Below are 19,422 nucleotides of genomic sequence, written 5' to 3'. Positions count from 1 at the left end.
GGGGGGGTAATTGCGGTCCTTGAAGAAGGAGGCCATCTGGGTTGTACGTTCTTGAAGAAGGAGGCCCATAAACTAGTCAAAGAGAAACAGGCAGGTATAGCAGGAGACCCCTGGGGTCCCACTCTCAAATTAATTTTCCTTTCCAGAAGCTGATGACAGCGCTAGTTCTTCAAGAACGTACAACCCAGATGGCCTCCTTCTTCAAGGACCGCAATTTCCCCCCCGACGTGGTCGACGATGTCCTCCACTGCATCTCTTCCACTTCCCGCTCCTCCGCCCTTGTGCCCCGCCCCTCCAACCGCCACCAGGATAGAACCCCACTGGTCCTCACCTACCACCCCACCAATCTCCATGTTCAGCGCATCATCCGCCGTCATTTCCGCCACCTCCAAACGGACCCCACCACCAAGGATATATTTCCCTCCCCTCCCCTATCAGCATTCCGTAAAGACCACTCCTTCCATGACTCCCTCGTCAGGTGCACACCCCCCACCAACCCAACCTCCACTCCCGGCACCTTCCCCTGCAACCGCAGGAGGTGCAAGACTTGCGCCCACGCAGTATCCACGTCTGATCTTGAGCATTAGGGATACTGGGCCGATCCCCATGTTATTTGGGCTCTGATCTTGACAGTGGGGGAATCTCAAAAAGAGGCAAATTACAGTTCTCTTGGTCAAGCTCGATGCAGAGCAAAACAAAAGTCATTCCATCACTGAGCTGATGTGATGCATTGATAAATTATGTCATGTAATAAGACCTCTATGATAGCATATCAGCTTCTTATCCAGAATATTATACTGTAACACAATCCAAGAGCAAACACAGACTTACTTGTCTTCAACAGCTGTCGCACCAATTAAATGTAAATCAATTTCAATTTTGTCGTAAACATCTGCTAACTTTTTGTCTCTATCCTTTAGGGCCATTTTAGCTTCCTGAAGCTGTGCGCTGATCTGGTTGTATTCATCTTGAGTGAGTTCTTTATAAGCAACACAGAGAGTCCTCAAACCATCCTAGACATAGGGAATTACAGCAGAAAACATGCAGGTATGATTTATTTCTCCCTCTGTCAGTTTTACACAAATCCCAAATTGTGTTACCTCCCACAAGTATAAAATATTTATTTCAATTCACACAATTTGTCAGATTATAAAGTATGTAGTCAGGAAGGAAAAATCACATTGCTAATTTTACAAAAATCTGTACATTTTAGATTACATTACATTACAGTGTGGAAACAGGCCCTTCCGCCCAACAAGTCCACACCAACCCGCCGAAGCGAAACCCACCCATACCCCTATATTTACCCCTTACCTAACACTACGGGCAATTTAGCATGGCCAAATCACCTGACCCTGCACATCCTTTGGACTGTGGGAGGAAACCGGAGCACCCGGAGGAAACCCACGCAGACACGGGGAGAACGTGCAAACTCCACACAGTCAGTCGCCTGAGGCGGGAATTGAACCCGGGTCTCAGGCGCTGTGAGGCAGCAGTGCTAACCACTGTGCCACCGTGCCGCCCACTGAGACAGACTATTACATTATTATTATTATTAACAATTAAATCTGTAATGGACGTCAAATGAAAAGTACAAGTTCTCATTTTTTTCCCGTCCTAAAGGACATGCAACTTTTGTCATTACCAATAAGCTTTAGCGTGAGATACTGTAAAAGCAAGCTTAAAAAGGTAAGGAAATTGTTCATATTCAGTTTCTGGACATAGAATTGCTTTCAAAATCGTATGGTAAAATCATAGAATGATAGAGCACAAGAGGCAGCCATTCGGTGCATCATGGGTGCGCTAGTTGTTTGGAAGAACTATCAAATTAGACCCACTCCCCAGCTGTGACCAATTGCCCTTTTTTTTCCTTTAAGCATTCAATTTTCCTTGGTAGGACAGTCACGATTTCAAATTTGTTTTTCCTCAAATGTAACAGGATACCTCAGCAAAAGGCAAGAGTATAATTTAGGTAATGCAAGAAGGGTAACAGAGTCATAGAGACGTACAGCACGGAAACAGACCCTTTGGTCCAACCCATCCATGCCGACCAGATATCCCAATCCAATCTAGTCCCACCTGCCAGCACCCGGTCCATATCCCTCCAAACCCTTCTGATTCATATTCCCATCCAGATGCCTCTTAAATGTTGCAATTGTACCAGCCTCCACCAGTTCCTCTGGCAGTTAATTCCATACTCGTACCACCCTCTGCATGAAAACGTTACCCTTTAGGTCTCTTTTATAGCTTTCCCCTCTCACCATAACCTATGCTCTCTAGTTCTGGACTCGCCCCACCCCAGGAAAAAGACTTTCTATTTACCCTATCCATGCCCCTCATGATTTTAGAAACCTCTCTAAGGTCACCCCACAGCCTCTGACACTCGAGGGAAAACAGCCCTAGCCTATTCCACGTCTCCCTGTAACTCAAATCCTCCAAACCTGGCAACATCCATGTAAATCTTTTCTGAACCCTTTCAAGTTTCACAACATCCTTTCAATCGGAAGGAGACCAGAATTACATGCAATATTCCAACAGCGGCCTAACCAATGTCCTGTACAGCCGCAACATGACCTCCCAACTCCTATGGTCAGTACTCTGACCAATAAAGGAAAGCATACTAAATGCCTTCTTCACGATCCTATCTACCTGCGACTCCACTTTCAAGGAGCTATGAATCTGCACTCCAAGATCTCTTTGTTCAGCAATACTCCCGAGGACCTTACCATTTAGTGTATAAGTCCTGCTAAGATTTGCTTTCCCAAAATGCAGCACCTCGCATTTATCTAAATTAAACTCCATCTGACACTTCTCAGCCCATTGGCCCACCTGATCAAGATCCTGTTGTAATCTGAGGTAACCTTCTTCGCTGTCCACTACGTCTCCAATTTTCGTGTCATCTGCAAACTTACCAACTACACCTCTTATGCTCCCATCTAAATCATCACCAATATTTTCAAAATAATCTTCAACTGTAACCGATGTGATTTTTTTCTTCATGTTTCTTCATCACCATTCATGAGAGGTTGGACAGGCTTTGGAAAATTCAACTATGTGCTTCTCTGGTTTTACTTTTGCTTGTTTTGTTACAAAAACAACTTAATTATCTGAAAAACCAAAAGAACTGTGGATGCTGGAAATCGCAAACAGAAATTTCTGGAAAAAAGCTCAGTAGGTCTGACAGCATCTGTGGAGAGAAAGCAGTTAATGTTTTCAGGTCCAGTTCTGAAGAAGGGTTACTGGACCCAAAACTTTAACTATGCTTTCTCTCTACAGATGTTGCCTGATCTGCTGAGTTTTTCCAGCGATTTGTTTTTATTTCACCATCTGCCCTTCAAGACATTTGTTAAATACACAACTGACAATAAGTAAAAAGAAAACAAGCAGAAAAATAAGGGAGCTTACATCTCTATGATTCTACGACTCTAAATACTACCTTGAAATCTCAAGAGACCAGTTAAAATACAGTTCTCCTTACTTCTCCCTCTATCACCCACAGCATAAAGAATGAAATTGAAGTAAGTCCATATATATACAAAAATAGCATTATTTGCAAAGCTACCTTAGAGGATAACATGTAAATGAACTACATAAACACGTCTGACCTTACCACAGCACTGCATTCTACATGCAGTCTTATTTCTTCCTGTTTTCCAGTGTTTACTTTTGGAAAAATTGAAGAGTCTGCTCCTTTACAGAAAAGGAAAATTCTCCCTGTTATAGCAGGAGACAAAATTATATGTGGTTGTCATAAAAGTAAGTAAAAGTTAGGATTTTATACATTATATATACACACAATAGATTTTAATACATTATGACTATTATATAATGAAGTTACACCACACCTAAGTATTCTTTTAATTTGCAGTTTTAAACAATACTTTCCTGGAGTACAGGTAAATCCACTTATTTGTTTTAATAATAAAAAGTATACACTACCTGAATTCTCTTTCACAATTACACTCATTCGTCGACGAACAGGGTCAAAGCTGAGAATCTGCAGAAGTTCATATCTGGAAGCAAGCAGAACACATTCTATTCCTTTTCTTAAAAAGTTAAGTAACCAAGATTGATATACAAATTCATTGAATTAAACCAAAGTCAGGATAAAGGAACAATCACAAGCCATTTAATAAAGTCAATTTGCAGATCAAATGCATTGCAACTATTTTTCTGGTGATTCAGATTGTTCACTTCCCTCCAATTCTAGAATGATACAACACAAGAGGAGGGCAGACATTCACTGTACCACCGTCAGTTCTTTGCAAAACCTATCTAATTGTCCCACACTCTGGAATTTTCTCCTCATTGTTCTGGAATGATCGCTTTTTTTTTAATGAGCTGAGATCTATTACTTGCAATGTTCCAGACTGCAAATATCATTTCTGTATTTGATGTTGATGAATTTCAATTCTTAATTCCCTCAGAAATCCAGATTACATCCCATCTGGAGCAGATAGTTTATCGATTTACAGTACTGACAATCCTGTGTATTTCCTTGATCTATTTTCATTCCATCTATAATACCTCTTCCTTTATTGTGACATTGACAACATCCTATATCATGACAATTGATGCAAAATATCCTTTTAACACACCAGCCAAATCTTCTGCCACTATATAGTTATTGTCATGCCGTAATGTAAGGGAACAAAATAAAAACAACAGGGTCAAGCTATGGAATTGAGGAGTGCTCAGTTCCAGGAAAGGAAAGTGTGAGCTTTTCACAACATAATGATTAGGACAAGTAGGGAATTTGGTCCTTTAAGCCTGCACCACCATTCAAGGAGATCATGATTTTGGATTTCATTCCATCTTCAATGTTCAAAAATGTATTGATTTTTGTCTCAAACATACTCAACAACAACATTGCTAATCAGGGATAGTATCGCAGTTGCAGAAAGGGAGGTAGCTGTGGAGGGTTTGCCCACTGAGTCAGTACAGGTGGAAGTCAGAAACAGGAAATGTGCAATCACTTTATTGGGAGTTTTCTGTAGACGCCTCCCATAGCAACAGAGACACGGAGTAGTAGATTGGGAGGCAGATTACGGAACGGTGCAGAAATAACACGGTTGTTGTCATGGGTGACTTCAACGTCCCTTATATTGATTTGAACCTCCTTAGTGCAAATAGTTTGGAATGGAGCAGATTGTGTCAGGCGTGTCCAGGGAGGATTCCTGGTTCAAGATATAGACAGGCCGACTAGACGGGGGGGCCATATTGGATTTGTTCCAGGCAACACACCAGGTTAGGTGCCAGATCTCATGGTCGGAGAGCATTTTGGTGATAGTGATCAAACTCCCAACCTTTACTATAGTCATGGAGAGGCATAAAAGCAGATGGTTGGGAAAGTATTTAATGGGGGGAAAGGGGAATTACAATTCTATTAGGCAGGAACTGTGGAGCATAAATTGGGAACAAATACTCTCAGGGAAATGAATGACAGAAATTTGGAGGTTGTTTAGGGAGCACTTGCTGTGAGTGCTGGATAGGTTTGTCCCACTGAGGCAAGGAAGGGGTGGTACGGTGAAAGGACCTTGAATGACAAGTCTAGTCAAGAGGGTTGAGGAAGCAAGGATCAGACAAGGCTTTACAGGGTTACAAGGTAGCCTGGAAGGAACTGAAGAGTGAATTTAAGAGAGATAGAAGGGTGCATGGAAAAATCTTGGTGGGTAGGATTAAGGAAAACCTCAAAGAGTCTACACTTACGCGAGGAACAACAGAATGGCAAGGCCGATCAGGGATAATGGAGAGAACTTGTGCCTGGGGTTTACTGAGGTATGGGAGGTCCTTAATGAATACTTTGCTTTGGTATTCACTACTGAGAGGGACCTTGTCGTTTGTGAGGACAGCGTGAAAACAGATTGATGCGTTCAAACAGGTTGATGTTAAGGAGGAAGATGTGCTGGAAAGTTTGAAAAACATAAGGATAGACAAGAACCCTGTGCCAGGTGGGATATACCCAAAGTTATTATAGAAAGCAAGGGAAGAGATTGCTGCACCTTTGGCAATGATATTTGCGTCCTCACTATCCACTGGGCTCGTACCAGATTAATGGAGGGTGACAAATATCATTCCCTTATTCACAAAAGGAAATAGGGATAACCCTGGGAATTACAGACTAGTCAGTCTTACATTGGTGGTGGGCAAATTACTGGAGAGGATTTAGAGAGACAGGATTTACAATTATTTGGGAAAACCATAGTTTGACCAGGGATAATCAGCACGGCTTTGTGAGGGGCAGATCATGCCTCACAAACCTTAATGAATTCTTTGACGATGTGTCAAAAACAATGATGGAGGTAGAGATGTGCATGTGGTGTACATGGATTTTAGCAAAGTATTTCATAAGGTCCCATTGACAGGCTCATTTAGAAAGTGAAGAGGCATGGGATACAGGGAAATTTGACTGTTTGGATACAGAATTGGCTGGCCCATAGAAGACAGAGGGTGGGAGCAGATGGAAAGTATTCCGCTTGGAGTTCAGTGACCAGTGGTGTTCTACAGGGATCTGTTCTGGGACCTCTGCTCTTTGTGATTTTATAAGTGACTTGGATGAGGAAGTGGAAGGATGAGTTAGTAAGTTTGTCAATGACACAAAGGTTGGTGGAGTTGTGGCTAGTGTCGAGGGCTGCTGTTGGCTGCAACGGGACATTGGCAGGATGCAGAGCTGGACTGAGAAGCTCCAGATAGAGTTCAACCTAGAAAAGTATTGAGTGATTCATTTTGGAAAGTCCAATTTGAATGCAGAATACAGGGTTAAAGGCAGGATTCCTGCCAGTGTGAAGGAACAGGGGGATCTTGGGGGTCCATGTCCATAGATCCCTCAAAGTTGCCACCCAAGTTGATAGGGTTGTTAAGGCGGCGAATGGTGTGTTAGTTTTCATTAACAGGGGGATTGAGTTTAAGAGGAGAAAGTGAGGATTGCAGATGCTGGAGATCAGAGCTGAAAATGTGTTGCTGGAAAAGCACAGCAGGTCAGGCAGCATCCAGGGAACAGGAGAAGGGGTCATGCCCGAAACATCAATTCTCCTGTTCCTTGGACGCTGCCTGACCTGCTGTGCTTTTCCAGCAACACACTTTCAGCTCAGGATTGAGTTTAAGAGCCAAGAGATTATGCTGCAACTCTATATAGCCCTGGTTAGCTTGGAATGTTGTGTTCAGTTCTGGTCGTCTCATTATAGAAAGGATGTGGAAGCTTTCGAGAGGGTGCAGAGGAGATTTACCATGATGCTGCCTGGACTGGAGGGCATTCTTATGAGGCAGGGCTGGGGGAGCTCAGATTTTTCTCATTGGAGTGAAGAAGGATAAGAGGAGGTGACTTGATAGAGATATACAAGATGTTGAGAGGCATAGACACAGTGGATCGACAGAGACTTTTTCCTAGGGCAGAAATGGCTATCATGAGGGGGCATAATTTTAAGGTGATTGGAGGAAAGTTTACGGGAGATGTCCAAGCTAGTTTTCTTTTTACACAGAGTAATGGATGCATAGAATGCACTGCCCGTAGTTGTAGTAGTGTCAGATACATTAGGGGCATTTAACCCACTCTTGGATAGACACATGGATGATAGTAAAATGAAGGCTATGTGAGTTAGTTTGGTCTTAAGAGTAGGATAAAAGACTAGTTCAACATCGAGAGTGAAGGGCCTGTACTGTGTTGTACAGTTCTAAGTTTTAACTGAGAATCCAGAGAGTCTGGCTGAGAGAATTTAAAAGATTCACAACTCGAAGAAATGCATCATCTCAGTCCAAAATGGCTGATCTCTTACTGACACCGTGACTTAGACAATAGACAATAGGTGCAGGAGTAGGCCATTCTGCCCTTCGAGCCTTGATGCTCCAGATTCTCCAGGTCAGGGACGCATTTTCTTAGCATCTACCTTGCTAATTTTAAGAATCTGATGTTTCAATTACCTCAGCATTCATTCTACTAGTAACACAGGAAACAGATGGTATTACAACACAGCACATCCTTCCTTAATTTGAAAGGATTTACACCGAAGCCAACTAAACAGAAATCACAAAATGCTCTGATATTTTCCAGTTTTCACTTTTTGGCACTTTGGCAATCATTGACAATTGCAGAGCTAAGAACTCTCCAGAAGTACAGCTTCCAAGAACAACCCACCTATACATCGCAAGTAGCAATGGAATGGTGTTTTTTTTGAGAGAGGAATAAAAGGGGACAAGCTTACTGCTCAACAAATTTAAAAATACTTACCGGGACCTTTCGTTTTAATTGTTACATCTGATGTGTCGTGTACTCCTAACAGCACATGGGACAAAACGTAGCTTCATATATATTTAACATTTATCTGAACCAAATTTAGAAGCATATTACTGCACTTTTGTTGTGATATTTCTATGTCCAAGCCACTATGTACATTACATGACTGACAGCTCCACTCCACAGACTCACAACAATTGAGGAAATAAGCTGAATCTGCTGCAATTTCTTGAGTTTCATCTCAAGACTTTTTGGTAGATTCAAAAGGCGAGAGGTTAAAAAAAGCAGAGTTAAATATTCTGCACCATACATTACTCTCTGGCCATGTTTTTCATTATGTCCTCTAGTAACAGAATCATGCAGTACAGGAGAAGCCTTTTGACACATCAAGCCTGTACTGCCAAAGCAACAAAAATTCTCATTTACTGTTAAAATATCCTGGAATTATGAATTTTGATGCGATGTGAGCCAAATTAGAACCACAAAATAGCAATATACAGATACAGGTCTCAAAACTCCTTCTGTTAACAATTACAATGAAAAACATGAACACACTGGGAGTGACATAATCTCCACTTTGAAGCTCTGATTTTCCTGGGCCCACTAGACCATTGAGAAAAGTTTAAATCCATGCAGCCTGTCATCTGCAGGCATCTCTCAAGGCACTAAAAGTTGCAGCTTTTGAAACCTAGGATTTCACCACCAACAAAGCACAAGAACATAAGAATAGGAACTGGAGTAGAGCATTCCGGCATTCCAGCCTCTCCACCATTCAATAGAATCATGGCTGACGGACTCTTCTCATGTCCACTTTTCTCCATACCTCTCAAATTCTCTATCAATAAAAATCTATCCCAGACTTAAATATATACAAAGAATCTACCCCCTCACCTCTCTGTGACAAGGAACTCCAAAGGCACAGTGGCTAGCACTGCTGCCTCAAAGGATCAAGGACCTGGGTTTGATTCTAGCCTCAGGCGACTGTCTACATGGAGTTGGCACATTCTCTCTATGTCTGCATGGGTTTCCTCCAGGTCCTCCGGTTTCATCCCACAGTCCCAAGATGTGCAGGTTAGGTGAATTGGTCATACTTAATTGCCCTTAGTGGTCAAGGATGTGTAGGTTAAGTATGTTAGTCAGGGGTTAAAGTAGAGCAAAAGGATAGGGAAAATGGATTTGGGTGGGACATTCTTTAGGAGGGTCAGTGTGGACTTGCTGGGCCAAAGGCCTGTTTCCACACTGTAGGGATTCTATGATTCTAGAAAGATTCACAACCCTCTGAAAGAAATTCTTCCTCATCGCAGCCTTAAACTGATGTCCCTTAATTCTGAGATTGAGACCTTCTGGTCTTAAACTCTCCCATGAGTGGAAATATCCTCTCAGCATTTATCCTGTTAAGCCTCATATGAATCCCATACATTTCAAATAGATCAACTCTTATTCTTCTGAAGTTCAGTGAGTAGAGCCCCAACTTGTTTAGCCTTTGCTCAGAAGATAATCCCTCCATATCAGGATCATCCTAGTAAATCTTTTCTGAATGTCTGCTATGAAATGTGTAAGGGGACCAAAACTGCTCACAGTACTTTCAGGTGTGGTCTTACCAGCACCTTGTACAGTTGCAGTTAAGACTTCCCTACTGTCATACTTCAACCCCTTTGAAATAAAGGTCAACATTCCATTAGCCTTCCTGATTACCCGCTGCACCTGTAACCTAGCATTTTGTTTCATGCACACGTACCTCCAAGTCCCTGTCTGTTGCAGCTTTCTGCAGTTTTGCTCCGCTTAAGTAATATTCTGTTAAAGAGTCATAGAGATGACCAACTGTCCTAACCTAACCTCGTCACATTTGCCAGCATTTGGCACATATCCCTCTCAACCCTTCTTACTCATATACCCATCCAGATGCCTTTTAAATGTGTAATTGTACCAGCCTCCACCACTTCCTCTGGCAGCTCATTCCATACACGCATCACCCTGTGTGTCAAAACATTGTCCCTCAGATCCCTTTTATATCTTTCCCCTCTCACCCTAAGCCTATGCCCTCTATTTCAAGAGTCCCCCACCCCAGGGAAAATATCTTGTCTATTTATCCTATTCATGCCCCTCATGATTTTTATAAACCTCTATAAAAGTCACCCCTCAGCTTCTGACACTCCAGGGAAAACAACCCCAGCCTATTCAGCCTTTCCCTGTAGCTCAAACCCTCCAACCCTGGCAATATCCTTGTAAATCTTTTCTGAACCCTTTCAAATTTCGTAACATCCTTCTGATAGGAAGACCAGAACTGCACGCAATCCCTTCGAAAACAAGCTTTGCGTTTCCCACATTACACTTCATTTACCAACATTTTGATCACTTACTTATCAAGAACAACCCTTTTATTAAAACCTCCAAACTTTGGCAACTTCAAACAAACAAAGTAAATATAACCTTAAATAACAGTGAGTTTGCCCAGCTATAAAAGGGCTGGAAGAAGAAATTGACAAGATTTTAAAAAACATTATGCTCTAATACAAGTTAGTAATCTTTTGTGCTCAAATGTTAGTATAAGATTATAAAAGTGACTGAATAACAGCTAAGGCAGTTTGTTATCACTAGGGTAGAAAATACAAGACAACAAACAAGAAGCAGGTCTTACATCTCAATTTCTGTCTCTCTATTTTGTATTTTCATCCGGTTGTTTTCCATTCCTTGAAAGGTGAAGCCCAATCTGACAGGAAAAATAAATACTCAGATTTACCACTTATCCCCATAATGCTTTCTGGTTTACAGCACAGATTAGAAGGCAACATTTAAAAAAAAAAACAAATACCTAAAAAGTTGGCTGTCCGACACCAAAAATATTTCAGATGCTAATTGTTTTTTGTAAACATTGATTGCAACACATTTAGTCTATTAATTTCACAATTGCACCAATGAATAAGTTACAGTGAAATCCCCATGGTTCTACTGGACTATAGCACTACTGTCTGAGAGACTGGTGGTCATTTAGTTCACCATCTCAGGCAAGAGGGAGGTTGAGAAAGAGAAACCATCTCAATTATCTCAGCAAATGCAGGAATTGAACTTTTACTGTTGGTGTTACTCTGCATCACAAATCAGCCAAGCAGCTAGTCATAATTAACCCTCTAACGTAACAATTACACCAATGGAGCATGCAGGCGGGCATACCAGGAGCAGCACCAGGCATACCTGAAGAGGTGTCAACCTGGTGAATGCCAAACAGCAGCAAGTGACTGTCAGTGATAAATGACCCCACAACCAACGGATCAGATCTAAGCTCTGTAGACCTGCCACATGAACGGTGGTGGGTGATTAAACAACTCACTGGAAGCGGCGGTGGCTTCAGAAATATCTCCATCCTCAATGATGGAGAAGCCAAGTACCTCAGTGCAAAAGACAAGGCTGAAGCATTTGCAGCAATGTTCAGCGAAAAGTGCTGAGTGGATGATCCATCCTGGCCTCTTCCAGTGGTCCCCAGCATTGCAGATATCAGAGTTCAGCCAATTTGATTCCCTCCATGTGATATCAAGACAGTTGGGAGGCACTGGATATTGCAAAAGCTATGGGTCCTGACAACATTCTGACAATAGTACTAAAGGGTTGTGCTCCAGAACTTGCTGCTCCTCTAGCCAAGCTATTCCAGTACAGCTACAACACCAGCATCTACCCAGCAATGTGGAAAATTGCCCAACTATGTCCTGCATATAAAAAGCAAGACAAATCCAACCCAGCCAATTATCTCCCCATCAAACTACTCTCGATCACCAGCAAAGTGATGGAAGGTGTTATTAACAGTGTTAACAAGCTGCACCGGCTCAGCACCAACCTGCTCAGTGACACTCAGTTTGGGTCCCCCCAAGGTCACTCAGCTCCTGACCTCATTACAGCCTTGGTTCAAACATGGACAAAAGAGCTGAGTTCCAGAGAGTGAGGGGAGAGTGACAGCCCTTGACATTAAGGCTGCATTCAGCCAAGTGTAGCATCGAGGAGCCCCAGCAAAACTAGAATCAATAGAGATCTGGGGGCAAACGCTCCGGTGATCAGAGTCATAACTGACACATAGGAAGATGGTCGTAGTTTTTGGAGGTCAGTCATCTCAGCTCCAGGACATCTCTGCAGGAATCCCTCAGAGTAGTATAACTGGCCCAACCATCTGCTGATGCTTCATCAATGACCTTCCCTCCACAAGGGCAGAATTGGGAATGTTCGGCAATGATTCCACAATGTTCAGCATCATTCATGACTCCTCAGATACTGGAACAGTCTATGATCAAATGCAGCATGATCTTGGCAATATCCAGGATTGGGCTGACAAGTGGAAAGTAATATTTGCACTACACAAATGCCAGGCTGTGACTGTCACCAATGAGAGACAATCTAACCATTGCCCATTAAATTCAATGGTGTTACCATCATTAATAACATCCTGGGATTATCATTGACCAGAAACTCAACTGAACTCACCATATAAACATGGTGGCTACAAGGGCAGGTCACAGGCTAGGAATACTGTCAAGATTAGAGTGGTGCGGGAAAAGCACAGCAGGTCAGGCAGCATCCAAGGAGCAGGAAAAATTGACATTTCGGGCAAAAGTCCTTCATCAGGATTCCTTTTGGCCCGAAACGTTGATTTATCCTGCTCCTCAGATGCTGCCTGACCTGCTGTGTTTTTCCAGCACCACTCTAATCTTGACTCTAATCTCCAGCATCTGCAGCACCTACTTTTGGCTAGGAATACTGTGGCAAGTAACATATCTCCTGGCTAGCCAGAAATGCCCACATCCCACAAATAAATCAATTAAAGAGAATGCACAACCTCTGGAGAACAAAATGCACAAACTCAGATCACGGCTCAGCTTCCAGTGTGCACTGCGGGACTGCTGTGCACTCTGCTTCACAGAAACTTGGCTCAATCCACCCATTCCTGACTGTGCACTTCAGGCTGATGGTTTTTCTATCCATCATATGGACCATACAGTGTCCTCAGGTAAGGCAAAGGGTGGCGAGGTTTGCTTTTTAATCAACTTATGGTATATGGACATTGCAACCCTGGGCTGCCACTGGTCCCCAAACCTTGAATTCCTCACCATCAAATGCTGCCCTTTTATCTACCATGGGAATTTTCCGCTGCTATGCTAACTGGTGCGTACATACTTCCATAAGCAAAGGTTGAGGAAGCTTTGGATGTGCTTTACTCCATCACTAACATCCTGGAGACGGAACACCCCGAGGCCCTGTTTATTCTAACTGATGCCTTCAAACAAGCCAATCTAAGGAAGGTGTTGCCCAAGTACCACCAGAACATTACCTGTCCCAGCAGGGGCCCGAACATTTTAGACCACTGCTATACCACTGTGAAAGATGTCTATCACCCCACCCGCATTTCGGAAACTCCGACCACTATGCCATGTTTCTTCTCCCAGCTTACAGGCAAAAGCTCAAGCAGGAGACCCCTTTGCAGATACAGGTCCAGTGCTGGTCAGTGGAGGCAGAGGATCAACGCCAGTACTGTCTGACATCGGCTGATTGGACCATGTTCAAACAGTCTGCAGGTACCTTGGGTGAGTACGCCGCCACCACCACCACCAAAGACTTTATCAGCAAGTGTATGGAGGACTGTATACCAAGGAAGTCAATCCGGGCGTTCCCCAACAGGAGTCCCTGGATAAATCAGGGCATACAGAACCTACTGAAAACCAGGCATGTGGCCTTCAGATCAGACCTACTCAAATATAAGGAATCCAAGTATGACCTTCATAGAGCCATTAAGACAGCCAACGCCCACTACCGATCCAAACTAGAGACCCAGACAGACACCCGGTGACTATGGCAAGGACTGAATGACATCACAGGTTCTTAAAAAAAAAAGAGACAGTGCAAGATAGCAGACGATGACACATCCCTCCCAGATCATCTCAACGCCTTCTATGCTCGCTTTGAGCAGAATTTTGGTGGAGAGGTAAACACCTATTCCGACAAGTCCTGATGAATCTATCCCAACAGTCACTGCATCAGAGGACAGAATGGTTTTCCTTTGTGTGAATCCAAGGAAAAAGATGGGTCCAGACGGAGTGCCAGGCCGGGCACTCAGAGCATGAGCAGATCGACTGGCAGAGGTCTTCTCGGATATCTTCGACCTCTCCCTGCAGCTGGCCACTGTCAAGAGGGCCAACATCATCCCTGTGTCTAAGAAGGCAAATGCAGCATGTCTCAATGACTACCAGTGGCCCTAATTTTGGTGATCATGAAGTGCTTTGAACGGCTGATCACAGCATTAATAATCTCCAGCCTCCTCACTACTCTTGACTCACTCCAATTTGCCTATTGGACCATCAGATCCACATCAGGTGCCATATCATTTGGCCTTCACTCCTCCCTAGAACATCTTGACACCAAGAACAGCTACATAAGAATCCTACTCATGACTACACTTCAGCCTTCAATACTATTATCCCCCTGAGACTGATTAATAAACTTGGTGATCTCTCTGCAACTGGATGCTCAGTTTCCTGACCCACAGACCACAATCAGTGAAAATTGGGGACAACATTTCATCCTCACAGACATTTAACATTGGAGCCCCCCCCCCCACCCCCTCTCCAGGAGTGCATACTCAGCCTCCCAATGTACTCACTGTATACCCAAGATTGCATTGCCAAATGACAGACTAAGTTCGCTGATGACACCACCACAGTCGGTTGAATCTCAGATGGTGATGAAACACTACAGACGGGAGGGAGACCTGGAAAAATGGTGCACTGAGAACAACATTGCTCTCAATGTCAGCAAAACCAGGGAACTGACTATTGACTTTCGGCGGGATGTTACTTATGCCCCCAACACAGAAGTGGAACGAGTGGAGAGTGTCAAGCTCCTGGGAGTGGTCATCCACAAGAAGCTTTCTTGGACTCTTCATGTGGACGCACTGGTTACAAAGGCCCAACAATGTCTCTTCTTCCTTGGGCAACTGAGAAAATTTGGCATGAGGTGAATACGCTTTCCAACTTTTAATGGTTCGCCATCGAGAACATTCTGTTTGGATGTACCACTATCTAGTATGGCAGCTGTACCATTCAAGATTGGAGACAGTTACAGAGACTAGTGAACTCTGCCTGGGCAATCACAAAGGCCAACCTCCCATCTATAGAATCCACCTACCAGACCCACTGTCAAGGAAAGGCTGCCAACATTGTCAAAGATCCATCCCACTCTGGCAATGTTTTTCTACAACCTTTACCATCAGGGAGAAGGTACAGACAGACAGACACACCCATCCACCCACCCCCACACCAACCAGCCGGTTTCACAACAGTTTCTATCCAACTGCTATTAGAATACTGAATGGACTCTCAAACTCTTAGCATTCGCCTGTGCCTGTGTTTTTTGTTTTATTGCTGTTTACCTATTATTTACTTATCTCCGCTATTTAACTCTGATCTGCCTGTATTGCTCACAAGACAAAGCTTTTCACTGTGCCTCGGTACATGTGACAATAAATTCAAGTTCAATTCAATTCAAACTTCAAAACTATTTTAAAAGTTGTCCACTTTAACCATTCTTGACCAATAAAAAAATCCCAGTTGACCAGACTTCCAACACATTTTTTAAGCAACGATGTTTTAAAACAGGTAAGAATACATTGAATGTAAGAATCTGGTGCACAAATATGTCGGATAACAGACCAGAGTTAAGGTGTAGGAACTAAGCTTACAGTTGTTCATCAAATACCAAGACCCAAGGATTAAATTCAAGTCACAAAAGTAATACTAGTTATTTTTCTACGTGTTTTTCTTCCTTCACAAAAAGACACTTTGGAAATGCAGCAATTACAACAGAAAGGAACAGTGACACAATGACTGCATGTATCCTGAATGCAATCAGGATAATGTTCTAATGGCAATGATTACAAGGAAATCAGGTAGGAACAAATGTAATTTAATACACTAAACTCCAGTTTATTCTCCCTTAAGAACAAACACAAGGGAGATTTCTTAATTTTCCTTGTATTCTTACTATTATTTCTTTCTCTGTAAATAGAGAAACCTATATTCTAAATACAAATAACAGAGATCATATCCTTTTAAAAATACTTTTGATTCTTACGTTTTAGCGCCTTGTACCAAAGCAACTTCGTCTGGAGATGATGAGATATATGTATATGAGCCCCCAGGCTGCTTTAACAGACCATCTACTTTGTCGTCTTCTTTTACTTGAACAGTGTGGCATAAGCATAGAGCACGAAGAAACAGCTCCTCTTTTTCCTGAAAGCACAATCAGAAATGCAGCCAAATGTGCAATTTAAAATAACATGCATGCTCAAGTTATGGAACATAGAACATTGCAGCGCAGTATTGGCCCTTCGGCCCTCGATGTTGCGCCGACCTGTCATACCAAAGTTAAAAGAAAAAAACAAGACAGTTTCAACGTAATTTTAAACGGCTGAAAAAAAAACTGGTATTTCACAAATTACTTCAAACAAATCACTCAAAACACTCACCTCCTTTCAGTCTGAAGAGGAAAAGAATCACAGGACAATAAGAGGAAAACTAACTGGATAACTTTCAAAAAGCCAGCACAAGCTCATGGCCTCTTCCCATCATGTATCATTCTACAGTTTTATCTTTTGTTTCCGTACTCATTTCCAAATCACATTGTTTTTGCCTTGTATCCCATTACTCGTGTAATTTAATTATTCTGCCCCATCACAGACTGCTCCAATTTGATTTTTTTTCTAGCCGGTTTTTCCTGTCTTTGTTTGTTTAGAAATGCTTCACCTTAAACATCCTACACTTTTGATTAAAGTTTATCAATCGGAAACTTTTACAAACGTCTGACTGGTCGAATATTTCCAACACTGTTTTTATTTCAGTTTCAAAGTTAGCTCCCTCATGTTTATTTCTGTTTCCTTCCTCTAACTCACATGTTTTCAGTCTAACTCTGCTCCAAGCAGAGCTAACATCTTGCGTAATGGTGAACAAAACAATTATCTAGCTGGCACCTGAATCAACTTGCCAATAAAAAATACTCTCAACTGAATAGAATCATTCCTTCACAAACAAAGCAGCATCTTATCATTCACAAAAAAATTATTCATTTGGTTGTTTTCCAAACATTTCTTCTTCTTCTTTACTGCAATTTTTTTTTCATGAGCCAATGTTTTTGTCAATATCAAACAAATTAAGAAATCTGCAAACATTTGATCTGAAACATCAAATACTTTATTGGGCAAGTATTTTTCTCTCATTTCATACATTTGCTTTAAAATGGATTTTTTTTCAGTCAAGTTGAAGCAGGCTAGATAAATAACTCAAGGCATTAATGTGGCACCATGTTTATTTGAAAGGAGACCACCCCAATCAAGTCCTTTTCCTTAAACAAAACATCCAAGTTTAGTACAAACACCAGTTTCCACCTCTCCCTTCTGGATCTAACCCCTAACTGGGGAAGAACCCCACCTCTTACTTTACATATCAATAAACCCACTGCCCAAAAGAAAGTACTTAAAAGAACTTTTGCTTAAGAATAAGCCTACCACCAATTAAACACCCAACAAACAATTTACAAACACAGTCCCCAAGTGTAGTATCACAATAACAAACAAAACTCAGACATGTGGTCATCCACCGAATTTTTCTCAAAACCTGCTCCACACCAACATACCAACTTCAGTGGGTTCCTTTAAAATCTGCCCATTTCAGATAATCAAATGTTTTGTCAAAGAGATAGGTTTTAAAGAGGAAAGTGAAGTAGTGAGGCAGAAGGTACTGGAAAGCTGAGGTCCTGGGCAATTAAAGGTATCATCACCAATAATACTGCTAATAATACTGAGGATGCAGAAGATATCAGAATTGGAGGAACATATACTTCAGATATTTGCAGTCTGGAGCAGATTACAGATAAGAATTATATTCAAAAATAGGCAATGCCAGATAAAATAATGTTACCTTTCCAGCCATTCCATAGATACTACTACAACGACCATCATTTGAAGAAATTCCATCCACAACACACGAATCAACGAAGTTTTTATACTTGAATCCATCTATGCAACATTCAATAAATTCCATGTTGTTCTCAGTCAGGGTTCCAGTTTTATCCGTGAAAACATACTGGATCTACAACCAGACAGATTGGAATTAAAAGACAATAAATAAAAAATTAAAATCTCTGCAGATCAAGACACAAGACAGAAAAACGTGACACACGTTGAGTGCCCATATTTTTAAAAATATCTTAATTTGATAAACAAAATAATATTTTGATTTTGTTTAATATCGAAAGTCAATCAAAGCAAGAATCAGCAAATGGTAGCAGTGCATGAGAAAAAATATTCCTGGAATTGGAACTGTCACCCCACTATTTAAAGAAGAGAGAGAGAAAAAAACATGGACCTCCAGATCTGTAGTAGGAATAATACTGCAATCTGTTATAAAATAATGCGGTAAATGGATATTCAGAGGATAATGACTTAATTGGGCATAGCACAGATTTGCGAGTGGGAAATAGTGTTTGACAAACTTGGAGGTTTTTGAAAAAAAATTAACAAAATTGATAAAGGAGAGCCAATGGACTACAGTAACATCCCCGTTATCTGGAACTCTCATGCAACTAGCAACTGATGGGATTAGGTTGCCTCAGTCTGGGAACGAATTGCCTGGTTGTCTCTCTTTCCACCCCACTCTTTTGATCAAACCCTTCGCTGACTGCATTTCTGAGCGGCTGTTGTCACAATCAACACGCTGAGGTAACTGGCATCCCTCACTCAGTGTGTACACCAAACAAGGCAGATTTACTGTAGGACACTTAGGTTTTCAGTAATCTTTTGATAACAACCCCCCCACAAGAAATTGGTTATTTAAATTAATGCACATTGGATGAGATGGTAATGAATTGGCATCAATTAAGGATTGGCTAACAGGCAGGATACAGTAGGAATAAACTGGCCATTCATGCACTGAAAGGCTGTGTTTCGTGGGATACCGCAAAGATCAGTGCTTGGGCTGCAGCTGCTCATGTTAAGGAGGCAGGAACCAAAAGTAATACTTCCAAATTTGCAGACGATACAAAACTAGACAGAAACGTGGACAGAAATAGTTATAGTAGTACAGCGGCTCCAGGAGGATGTGGAGGACTTTAGAATATAAGTTGCAATATAATATGAAAAAAATGACAGGTTACCCACTTTGGCA

General features: G+C 42.0%; 1 protein-coding gene across 8 annotated transcripts in view; it reads right to left on the bottom strand.

Moving 5' to 3' along the window:
- The window catches only part of LOC122557439 (phospholipid-transporting ATPase IH-like), a 162,222-nt gene that overhangs the window by 62,499 nt on the left and 80,301 nt on the right, over window positions 1-19,422 (bottom strand). For all 8 annotated transcript variants that reach the window (XM_043705189.1, XM_043705187.1, XM_043705188.1 and 5 more), the window contains exons 13-18: window positions 18,178-18,348; window positions 16,337-16,494; window positions 10,869-10,940; window positions 3,940-4,013; window positions 3,611-3,714; window positions 832-1,013 (exon numbers count right to left, since the gene is read on the bottom strand). In XM_043705189.1, coding sequence (XP_043561124.1) covers window positions 832-1,013; window positions 3,611-3,714; window positions 3,940-4,013; window positions 10,869-10,940; window positions 16,337-16,494; window positions 18,178-18,348 — 761 coding nt within the window. The remainder of the gene's footprint in view (window positions 1-831; window positions 1,014-3,610; window positions 3,715-3,939; window positions 4,014-10,868; window positions 10,941-16,336; window positions 16,495-18,177; window positions 18,349-19,422) is intronic.

This window comes from Chiloscyllium plagiosum, chromosome 15 (assembly GCF_004010195.1).
Source record: "Chiloscyllium plagiosum isolate BGI_BamShark_2017 chromosome 15, ASM401019v2, whole genome shotgun sequence".
Classification (NCBI taxonomy): Eukaryota; Metazoa; Chordata; class Chondrichthyes; order Orectolobiformes; family Hemiscylliidae; genus Chiloscyllium; species Chiloscyllium plagiosum.
This window is presented reverse-complemented; position numbering and strand designations above follow the sequence as displayed.